Source organism: Platalea leucorodia (assembly GCF_965183815.1).
Source record: "Platalea leucorodia genome assembly, chromosome: 5".
Lineage (NCBI taxonomy): Eukaryota > Metazoa > Chordata > Aves > Pelecaniformes > Threskiornithidae > Platalea > Platalea leucorodia.
The window spans coordinates 94,157,703-94,170,365 of NC_138827.1; the positions used below are offsets into that span (position 1 = coordinate 94,157,703).

The 12,663-nt window shown below is 37.5% G+C and overlaps 1 protein-coding gene across 1 annotated transcript in view; it reads right to left on the reverse strand.

Moving 5' to 3' along the window:
• The window catches only part of NCKAP5 (NCK associated protein 5), a gene marked incomplete at both ends in the record, with an annotated part of 383,473 nt that overhangs the window by 192,506 nt on the left and 178,304 nt on the right, over positions 1-12,663 (reverse strand). The window contains one exon of the mRNA XM_082314721.1: positions 11,128-11,261. Within this exon, the coding sequence (XP_082170847.1) occupies positions 11,128-11,261 (134 nt within the window). The remainder of the gene's footprint in view (positions 1-11,127; positions 11,262-12,663) is intronic.

Consider the following 12,663-nt stretch of genomic DNA (forward strand, 5'->3'; position numbering starts at 1 on the left):
GAAAAACTGATTATATTTACAAATTATGTATTGGGCACATTTAAAGACCAGCTCTTCACTTGCACACCAGCATTAGAAAGCCAGCTATGCAAACTGTGAGTAAAGATATGATTCTACAACAGCTTCTCACTGACGAGAGCAAAAGTCCCAATCTACAGGGCCCACCTTCGGATACAACGGTGATACCAAGTCGTGTCATCTTTGTGCATGTTTTCCTATTCTGTTGCCTGTACAATTTCCTTTAGAGTACGTTAGAGAAAGCCCTTTTCTCCTCCCTGCCTCATACACACATGAGGAACAGAAAACCTTGCTTTGAAATCTAAGACAAAGGATTCCCCTATTATTCTACTCAGAGAGATAACATTCAGGATTTCATGTTCTTATCGTCTGTACCACAAATCTGCACATCTGTACTATTTAAGACACCAAACTTGTCAAAGGTCCCTGAAGCACTCCTTTCCTTCTGCCTTTAATGAAAGCAGAAGGCATACCAGTACCTTAAAAAGGCTGAGCACTTTTCTGGATCAGATTTTATCTGCTTGCAATTAGAATGGGAGTGTAGGCTCCCTGATTTAGTTTCCTGTAAAATTTTAAAGGTAAAATTTAGACTCAGTCAACCAATGATCCTTTGAAGATTCCAATCATGGTCGTAAAAGAGAAGTATCACTATCGAGATCATTTGGTTTTATGTCAGCTTTTTAATCATAATATTCCCTCATGGTTTAATTTGCTCTGTACCTACCACCATCAATCTGAATATACACCACTGCCCATTAATGATACATTTACAGTTTACAACACAACTTTTATAGTAGAGGAAAATTATTAATACAAGCCACCTCAACCATCTAACAGAAAAACAACCACAAAAATCATGATCATAAACTCACGCTTCTCTCTGACCCATTAGTAAAAAGAAACAGTCTATAATCTGCAAATCATATATCAGATATGGCTTTTAAGTATAGGTTTACAATCATATGACATAATGAACCACAAGTGTGATGGGATCAGCAAATTAAAATGGGATAAATCCGTGTTATCCGGGTAGTGACTTTACTCATGGAATCAGAGGATCAGTCTTCACTAACCTTATATATATGGATTTTAAAAATGTGTGTCTTTTTGTCTCTCCAAGACAACTGCTCACTTTGAAGAAATTAGTGTCAAAGCGTGGACAGCACACGTATGCCTGGCATGAGCATCGGTAAGACGGCCAGCTGTGAAAGGCACATGCAATGGAGGTTTCAAAACATTCCTGTCATTTCCATTTCATATCCTCTCTCTTCCCAGGAATGGGTAATTAATAAAAGGTACCGTTGTACAACACTACAGGGAAACAGAAGACTCTAAAGAGAGACTGAGTCATTGTGTTGGTGTAGAAAACAACTCTGGTAGACAATCCTGTAGCTCAAACCAGATTGATGCTTTTAAAAAGAGTCTTTAAATTTACTACAGTCATCCATGACAGATCCTAAGGTAACATCTGTTCTTTGCCAGCTTTCTTCTTGCCTGTTCTCCTTATCTAGTTTAACTTTTCTAATCATTTTATGGAGACAGAATTTCCATTTACACAGATCTTTCTGAATTACTGGATTCAAAAATGTAAATGACAATGCTGTTTCAAAGGTGACTCTCTGTAGTATATTCTACTGTAAGGATTCAACATCTTTATGACTGCATTGTCTTTCTCTCACAGGTATTCCCTCCATTTCCTTTGTAATATTCTTTTATTATACAGATATTATGAAGACAATATTTTTAAAAGACAAAGGTACACATACAATCTGAAGTAGAGAATTTTTCCATGTTCAGGTTCAGAAGGATGGATCTGGCTTTTACATGAATAAACTAAACTGTTGAAGACTTCTATCCCACCAAAACTAAAGAGAAAACTCTCTCTTATTTGTCTTGGTAGGAAACATGGCAGAAAGAATTACTGATTATTTTTAAAAGCACAGAGTTATATGAAAGGCCACCTTTTTGAAACAGAAGAATTTTCAGATTATATGGAGCCATTACTATATGCTTCTTCAAAGTATGTCAATAGTAAAGTCCATTAACGAGGAGAGAAATAGTATATAGAATTGACAAAATTAGGTGGTCTTATAAGCAAAGGCAATCTTCCATTTTAATATTTTTAAAGCACACATGAACTTTCAACACACATACAAAAGTTTTATGACTGCAATCTAGACAGAAGCCTGTCCCCTTTAAATATATTGCCTATTATCATCTTTTCTGCAAAACACTGTAAAATTATTCTAATACATTTGGTTGGAAGGAGTTCCTAATGGGTCAAGTAAGGGATTAACCTCACATCACAGGACATGGGAATATCACAATTCTTTTCCATCATGAAAAAGTCTTCCCAAAGCAGATCATCTGTAGCTGCCACTAAGGATGTAGCACCTGATCCTAGCCATGTTCTAACTTCAAAAGCACTTCAAGAGAGATGCTACAGAGCATTGTTAAGCACAGCAGTTCTCCGTGTACATTAAACTTAATAAAAAAACTCTTCCTGGAAGAGTTTCTCAGAGGCTACTTACTAGAGCACAGGCAACTGAACTGAGCACTGGGACCATAATTGTTTAGTTTTCTTCATGAAGACTATTGGGGGAACCATATCTATATTTTATTAGTAACAAATCGGTCTAATATCCTGTGCACAATTTCTTAGTTACATACAAGTAAATAGCACTCCTGTGGGACTTCACTCATTCTTCAACTGCCTACACATATAATTGTCAGTAGTTGTTTGACTACAGTTGGTGCCCGTGAGTATGATCAAGAAATCTTGGCTGAATCTACTTATCTTAATTCTTTAACTAGTTACCTTTCGCATTCTATCTTGTGATCTCAGATCATCCTTGTCAGTCTTTATTGGTATGTGTATGCCATTATTTTCCTCTAGGGAAGCCTAAGAACAGCTGTTAAGCATTCCTGCTTTCTCATCTATTATATGCCGTTCTATCCTCCTATCTTCCCCATGATTTTCTGTTTAAAATTACTTTTCATCCTTCTATAATCTTTGTAACAATGCCTTAGGTGTATATAAATATATATGTATATACCTCCAAATAAAAAGGTGACCTAAGTATGAAAGAGTTCGGTCTTTCACATAGAGGGGGTAATTGTGCGTGGGAGCATCAAGGCAAGCTAGGAAGAAAAAGTGATGATGATCTTCCAGTGTAATCAGGGCAGATTCTTTCCTGAAAAATGGCTCAGAATTAAGAATATAATGTTAAAAGAAAGCATTTTAAAAGATGTTCTTTTAGACCACAGCTAATTATTATGAAATAGCTTGACTTAAGGGAAAAAATAAACTAAAGGAAAACAAATTATTTTCTGCTGATCTTTGCAGATATTTTTCTGGCAGATCTGCTGATCTTTCTGCTGGTCCTTGGAATTAAAGTATCTATCATGCCTAGAAAAGGAACCTTCTTATTAAATATGTGAAGGAATGTGTTGGTTTTGAATAGTCTCTCTACCTTATAGGGCATCAAGGAATTGCAGAATAGCACGTGGCACATCTGTGACTTTCCTGATTTCCCAAGTTTGAAAGAAACCAAACTATGACAAGTTCCACAGGAAAGAAACAGTCAACACTTTAACTTTCCATGTTCCAATGCAATTTTAAAAACACATCTGTAAGAACAGCAAACCAGCAATAAGTAGCAGAAGTCCTCCTGACAACCACAGGTCCTATCTACCTTGGAAACACCTTACCATACATGACTGCACAGCTCTTAGGCAGCAACGTTACTCAGTAATAGAACTTAGCTCCTATATCAGGACTGTCCTTTCATAAATCTAAACATGTTTTACAATGGAGAATTATCCGCAGCTAGAAATACCTGCAAAAATATGCCTGTTATTGTGCAAAATAAAACGCACAGAGCCGTAAACTTCGACAGGTACAGGGTTTCACAGTACATAAACACCAAACACGAACCTCAATCTTTTTAAACAGCAATAGCAAGGGAGTCTGCAGTTTCACCAAAATGAGGTTTTCACTGTCTTCCAACATAAAAGGGTCTGTAAACCCAATCACTACAGCTGCACAGGAATCCCTACTCTTACTCTCAAGCACAATATTATTTGGTACATGCTTCCAGGAACTTCCTTCAACATCGGTGGAGATCTCTCACTTTGGGAATGAAACAGCCATACAAAATGAGAGATTATGGATACATACCACACACTATCTAATATAGATAGGTCCTGCTCCGTCAGGACCATGGTACGGGAGTGCAGAGAATATTTAAACCATTTTTCTATCACAAAAATTAATGCATGAAGGAGATTATACATTGTGTGTGGACCTGTGTATGGGCATTGGTAACCTACTGTTAAATTGTAATGAAAATGTCGATACATTGTTTTTATGTTAGGCTTTGTCTTGTATGTTTTAAAAGACAGGGTAAACCAAAGGATTACACTGTAACCTAGTACACTACTTTGGTGCTAATCTACTACATTATGCAAAGGAAAAAAAAAACACTATATCCTATCAAATTGTAGTGCTAGCTAGAACAGAGGAAGCAGAGTATCATTTCATGCTCTGATAAATCAGTAAAAGGCAATAGATGCAACCTTCCAGAAATACAAGTATAATGCATACTGTCAGCATATAAATACAAACCAAATCCAGGATTTTCTGAGCACACAGATAGCCATGTTTTTGTCTGTGGAAGATAAAAATTACCTATTTCCCTGGACCTCTTGAAAGAAGCTTTCAGCAACTAAGAGCTGCCATGAAACACCACCACGTGATCTACTAGTGCATCGGGGTACTGAAATAGGGCTGGCTCTTAATGCAGCTTCAGCGCCTGAAGAGCCCGCAGAAGATCAGGAACTGCATGTACCTCTACGTCCCTCTTTAATAACGCCTGAAGCACAGCAATCCATCGCTCTCTAAAAGTGTTACGTAAGTCAATATACGTCATGCAGTATAGTCTGCGATAACTTCTGGTCCTTGTGTGACTTCTGTGTTTTGAGTTTACACCGGTTCTTCAGCCCCTCTGCAGTCACTCTGACCTCATTGCTTTGGTTCTTTCTCAACTTCTGTATGAAAATATGTATTTCAATCTGATGGTTTCTAACATGAGAATGAGAATCGTAGTTTTTGAAGAAAACTGAGATAACACATTCTTTGAAGATATTTCTCATGTACTTTCAAAACCACCGTAATCATACACAGAAGAGTGGAAAAAATGAAGCCAGGTATGAAAAATTATAAAATTCTTTTTTTTCTTCTTGTTGGTCAAACAACAGGAAACGAGCACATTTAGTTCAAAGTAGCCCATGAACTGAGAGGGGACAAACTCCATATAGAACTTGGGGCAGCCTTCTCTTTGGGCTTAATTTCATGGGTTTAATAGAACCATTCCTCTATTCTCTGCCAGATGAAAACTATTCACACAAAAGCTCCTTGATCTTACTTGAAATAGTGCTTGACACTTCTGAGCAACGATTAGAGATGAAATATGTACCTAAGTGTCGTACATGCACATAAATAAAAATACTAATATACTCACCCCATCAGTGTTAATCTAAAAGAAACTTCATCCTTTTACTCTGTCAATTCTAATCACAAGACAAGATCGATATCCTAAGCATTAGGTCGAAGCCCTAGTAAAACGGTATTCACACCACGTCCTGAGGCTCAGCAAGCCCAGCCAAGAGCTCAGCAGTCGTCCAGTGAAAGCACTCTGCCCAGCGCACTGAGAGCGGCAGCTCCAGAACTGGTGCCTGTGAAGCAGACATCAGCCCCAGCTCTCAGACACCATACACCGGAGAGGCCTCCCAGCACTCAAAGACCCCAGTGGGAAGGACCCCATGCTGGAGCAGGGGAAAAGTGTGAGGAGGAAGGATTGGCAGAGATGAAGTGGTTTGAACTGATCGCAGCAGCCCCCACCCCCCACTACCCCCGCCAACCATGCTGCTGAGGAGGTAGAAGAGTCAGGAACGGAAGGAATAAAGTCGAGCCTGCAAAGGGGGATGGGGGGGGGGGAAGGTGTTACCAGTTTTGTCCTTGTTTCTCACCCTCCTTCTCTATTTTTAATTAGCAATAAATTAAATTAATCTTCCCCAAGTCAAGTCCACTTTCCCCTTGATGGTAATTGGTGAGTGATGTCCCTGTCCTTATCTTAACCCATGAGGGTTTTTTTCTTATTATTTTCTCCCCCAGTCCTGTTGAGGAAGGTGACTGAGAGAGCAGCTGGGTGGGCACCTGGCAGCCAGCCAAGGTCAACCCACCACAACGTGTTTGAAGAGGGACATTTTATAGTCAGCAGCAAAGCAGGAAGTAAGTGTACAAGTGAGATACGCACCAGACATGGAGCATTTTCAAGCCCGCGAGTTGTGTTTTATACTTATTCACTAGTTTTCTTTGTACCATTTCACACAGTCATATCTAATAAAACCTGGCGGTATCTAAAAACAGAGGGCAGGATGACAAGGTCAGCCTTTGATATAAACTCCATCTCTGTGACAATCTGCCTCCCGCAATAACCTCACATACAGGCCACGCAGGGAGGATGCTAAGAGATTACTGCAGAACTACACAGAAGAGGAGAACTGTAGACAGCTCCTTCTGTAATCTTCCTCTGAGACAAGGACTGAATTCCCACATAGTATATTACTCATCCCTGCTATAGCAAAATCAAAGGAATACCATCAATGGCTGCCAGGAGAGCATTTTAATCTCCCCAGAAACAAGATTAAAATGTTATTAATGGTTTAAATTGGCATTCAATGGGCATTAGACAAACTGACTGACCACAGGGGCTACTGAGGCATCCTACTGGCTTATACTTCCCAGACACGGTCTCTGATGTGTATGGATTACCAGTCATGGGAGTAAGGCCACTGAAGTGCAAGCAGGTGCTGACCTCTAGATCAAGCAGATGTGACAGCATTAGAAATTATGATGTGATGATGCAACATCAAGATGCTGATGCAATGCAAAAAATCTCTTTATCACAGCTGCTAGGAGAACAGTTATCATTTCCACTCACCTGCTGACAAGCGAGAATGGAGCAAGGGGAATTAACAATAATTGGAGAAAACTAAGTAGGATGTGCCTAAAGCAACAGCCACCCAGTCCTTTTATGTGAAGTGTTATCAGATTTGTAGTAGTCATTTCTCCCCTTGTCCCCAGGCTTAACCCTACGGTCAATATTAATGTGAGGGGAACGCTGAAATACAATCTAATGAGAATTGCACTCATCCCATTTGCAGGACCCTGGCAGATCGAACAAGAACCGTTTCCTACTCTTCCAATAACACCCATTCTTAAAAGCCTGAGGCAGTTTTCTGGTCACAGACATTGATACCTATAAACAACATCATCTGAACTGAAAGAATTTTTGAGATTTACCCAAAGGGGATTTTAAGATTTGATACTAGACTCTTCAACTACTGTTTACAGATATGTTTTACAACAGTGTGTTTTATTGAACTTGTTTCATTTAGACCAAAATAGTAATCAAAATAACTTAAGTAAAGCTTCCTCTTTTACTGCTTTAACGTTTAATCCCAGTTTGGAGTCACATGTACTGTATGCACTCAACAGACGACAATTTCTATTGCTTACTGATGTACAGCAGAGAAATGTAATCAATTTATATTGTGCGTCTTAGTGTGCTTTTTAGAGTGATACTATAAATCACACCTACTGCTTCGGGCAGGGTTGTTGCATTTCTGTTTCTACTGTTGTAGAAAGATGCTGGAAGTAGGAAAAGCACAGCTGAAACCAAGAACAAGGAGGTACATGAGAGACAGTACATTTACTTCTCTAATGTCCAAGATACAAGAAGTTCAAGGGGAACTAATGTTAAACTGTGAGCAATCAAAAAAACTACCAAAAACAAACAAACAAACAAACAAACAAAAATAATTAACTTAATTTCTTCCAGAGCTGGATAAAGAGGCAGCAGGCATAATACTAATGTAAATGGTGACCTGTCAGTATATACATGACAGTTGCCAACAATCAAAACGGGAAAGTCAGACTGCATGACACTGTCTTGGAAGAAACTGGGCTCATAGGTATTTAGAGAATTAATCTTTGTGCATTTGAGTAACTTTCATCTAAACATTGTCATGCCAAGAAGGGCCTTATAGAATTTAACAGAACAGCTGCAGCAAAGCAACAGATCTCAGTTGTTTTGAGAAAGAAAACATCAAGGATTTCACCTCAAGGTGAGACTACTAAGGTAATGCAAAAATAACTCCATCCAACCACAGTGTAAAATCCTAGCTTTAACATTAAATGGTTTTCCTGCAGGATCTTTCCCCACCTTAAATATACTCACCTCCAATAAAATTAGGAAACAAATTTAAAACTACATGGATACACCAGAGCACAATTCTGGAAAAGAAATTTGGTTTTAAAAGCTCGTTCTCCTTCCACAGCAACTGTCACATATTTATCAAACTAACCACTGTGTCACTTTAAGGCTCTGGCAGATTTATACAGATGTTAAGAAAGAGAACTTCGATTTATTTCAGACTCCTAGCCTGGAATATTGCTTACTTGGTAAGAACAGAAACGTCAATCAATAAAAAAAAAAAACCTTGCCTTCTGAACTCCTCAATCTCAAACTATATGCTTATATGACAGATTAAAGTTTTCACACAATTTCAGATAGGAATAGGCAGCATTCCTCCTCTGATTACAAAGGTCAACTTAGAGCTTTCCACAAACTACCATGTTTCAGTCTTTCAAAGATACAGAGAAAATATTTTGAGACGCAAAGAAATGTCCTCCAAATCACAGTTTAACTTACTGTACTGCATGTATATGTAGGAATGTCTACGTAAATCCACTCAGTTCAGGAATTACACAGATTTAAAAGATTTATGCTATAATATATGTTCTTACTTTAGCCTATCTGCATCGGCAAGCCAGAACATTTGGGCCCAAAGTATTATTCTCTAGCCGTCTTCTTCCAAAGTACTTGCAGTTTGCTTGATTTTAACATCTCCTCCCATCACCACCTGTCTTGTCCCATTTAATTGTTCTCAAATTGAGAAAAAGTCTCAAATCCTTCAAACAATACAGAATCTCTAAGCAGCTCAAGATTATCCAGTTGCGAGTTTCATTATTTGCTCAAGCAGGGTTAGAAAAAATACACTCATTTAGGGAGAAAGTCTGTTTGCGTAAGCAAATATCTTAATATTCTCCTAAATATAAGAAAAAAACCACTCTAATATTCATCATAACAAACATAATGTTTTAAAAGCAAATGAAGTATTTAGGTGATGCATTCTCTTCCTAGCATCTGGTCTACACTAAAATAAAATCATGCCCTGATGAAGCCAATGGCAGTTTTCATCATTGGTAATAACAGGGCCAACCTCAGGTGCCATTAATAAAAAGTGATACTTAAGTTTGCTTTCAAACAGTACAGCTAACATGCAGACAGCCTTACAAAGAACATAATATAGATTTAGACAGCATTCACCTTTATCTAAATGAGAGGTACAAAAATAAAGAGACAAACAACTTTAATCCAAAGAACTTGCAGCCCTCTGCTTCTTGATAGATCAGAGCAAGCTAGACTGCAAATAGTAACACAAGAAAAAGAATGGATTAATTTGAAGACAGTAGACTTCAGGGATCCTAGCTAATAATATAGTTATTCTTTTCAGAAAGACTGTAGAACTGAATCAGACTACCACGGTTTCACAGGAATAATGAAGGGTTATCCTGGAAAGATCTGAATATACAACAGCTAAAATTTTACCAAGTTACTGGGTGCATTAGTCTGGAGACTGGTTTCCCCTCACCTCTTCTTTTCTTTTTTACTGAATCAGGGCTGCACCATCTTTAAAGTTTATTTCAAAGGCTTCTAGTTATTGTAACAATAATATTGTTCTAAATTCAGGATCTCAGGAAGTTCTTCCATAAACAAAGATTAATATATAATAGAGCAAAATATTCTAGAATACTCATAGGGTGGATTTATTTTGTGTATATTACTCCGGAGTCTCATCAGAATGAGTACCAATTGAAACCAAAGATCATAGAACAAGAACAACAACACAAAACTAAAAAAGAAATATCCTTAGCATTTTTAGCAAAAGAATTTCAGATTTATCTGAACACTTTGATAGTTTTTTAAAATCTGAAGAGCATTAACGGAAATTTTCCAAAAACAAAATAACAGATCAGAACAAATTTTATTATTGCTAATATCAACTTTTGCAGCATTGCCTAGAAATCCAGTCTTAGATCAGAGCAGCAGCATGGCAGACACTGAGGAAAAAAAACCAACACAAAAAAATGCCCAACACAGAAAACCCTAAAAACCCCAACAAAAACCACCAAAGAAAAAACCCACCCCACAGCTTGTTTTCAGCATATTAAACTGAACTTGAACTTTTCAACAATTCAGGGGCCTGAGGGAATGAGTTAATATTCAGGCTTGATAGAAAATATACAACATAAAATTCCATTGTCTCTTATGATTTTGTTTTGGTTGTTTTGTTTCTGTTCATGTGACAAAAACAATAAAAAAATCTATTTAATGTACAAGATCTCATCATGCATCATGAAAACAATAAATAACAAATCGTTACTGTGGTCATATGAATGGTTTGCCTTAAATCCAAGTTCTAAGACGGTTCCCTCGTAAGTGAAGCTCTGTTCTAGCACAAAACTCTGGTCCAGTCCACACAGGAAGATTCGAAGCATGTTCAAGCAGGATGATTACCCAGCTGGTAAAAGGCATCACTTTTTTTTACTTTATTCAGATTGATCAAACCTATTCTTGTTGGTTCACAGAAACAAGCAATCAAATATTGACTTATCAATGACATGCACTTTTTGAGGAGTGAAGACCTGTACTCAGAAAATTATTGGGAATTCTAACAAATTCAAAATCTCTAGAAACGAAAATTTTCACCATTACATAGAATGATGGTATAAGCCCTTTAAGTTTTACAGGATGCTAACAATCATTGAGCCAAAAGCCCATTATGTTTACAGAATTTCAGAGAGAGCGCAGTTTTTCCCTTAGATTCCATCCATTCAAGCTATCAACAGGTTTGATCAATCTTTCTACACCAAAGTATGTTCTTCCCGTATTTTGAACACAGTTTACTTACGCAACATACCTGGAAAACTGTTCTTGCAGCCCACGCATCTGAGCTCTGCTACGCTCCGACTCTAGTGTTACCTCCCGTAATCTTTTTTCACTCTCAAGTCTTAAATGTCTTTCTTCCTCCAACTCATGTATCAGCTTCTCACGCTGAAAGACCATAAAAAGTTATTTATTAATTGTACACGTAAACATACTTTTAGCAAAAATTTAAGACTTAATTTGGGAAAAATCATCAATCAATCAAAATAATTACCCTAACTATCCAGTCCCATCATTTTTTTGTATAGCAACGTTACAGAGAATAACAAACTAGAGATGGAAAGCCTTTCAGAATGTCTCCATCACATCGAGCTACTCTTACTCGGCTCAGACTCACTGAAGTCAGCATATTTAAAAACAAACACCCACCCTCTCCTTCAAAGCTCTTTTTCTTCACCTCCACTCAAAATAAAATGTAAAAAATCATATTTGAGATCTGTGATCTATCTTGCTTGAATGCAGACACAAGAAGCATGAAACAAGTCAAGAGGACAACTTGTCATTCATCCCTTAATGTTTCAGTCTCACGAGCAGGGAAGGACCTGCTGCTGCACCACTGGTTTTCTTGTTTTGGCTGAGAGGAGGATCTCTATCAGTAGGACAGACTCTATTTGAATCTATTTACTGAAATACGATGACAAAGAGTATGTTTTTAAAAACTGAGTAGCAACCAAGCAAATATGAGAGAAATAAAAATGTCATTAGTTTTACTAATAGTTCTCAAAGGCAAATAAGCATATGGTTGTTGCTAACTCTTAAAACAGAGGGCTAAACAACCCAACCCACAACATACTGCACTACCTGGATACATCTACATATGCCATGGCCTAAACTTCTTTTTTTTTTAAAAAAGAAAGAACATCATATAAAAGGGTACCCAATGATTTCAAAATCCTATTTTAAAAGTAGCTAAACGCAATTTAGGAGGAGCAGGGGACTGAACTGAGAAGTTATAAAAAATGCTATTGGAATTTAAAAAATGTATACACAGCCTTTTCCATGTGACCCTGTTACACAGAAATTAAATTAAATTAAATTTTTCCTTGTGCATTTAAATGAGATAACAAATCAATAAATAAAACACCCAAGCAATTTATGTGGTACTACATTATACTCCATCAGCGAAGGGGTTCCAGTGTCAGTTGTCTAAGAAAAGGTTAAGTCATTGTAAAGCTACAGTGGGTTCACCACCTATATGCTTTGAAAAATCTCTGGGCCCATGGTGCTGTGCAACTTGTAGCCTGTCAGACAGCCTGACAAAGTTCCATTGTTGACCTAAATTTTCATGACATACCTGCAAAAATTTATCTAGAAATTATACATACAGTTTCATTAGAAAATAACAAAGGTATTTTAGTGTTAAGCCATTAAATGGGGGAGGCAGATTATTTGTACAAGTCTCACAGCTATAAATCTTACTGGATAATAATTTACAATAGCAGTAACCAAGGGACCAAAGATGTGAACACTACCAAGTGGAAAAGGGATCTTAGAGATAGTGATAAATAAG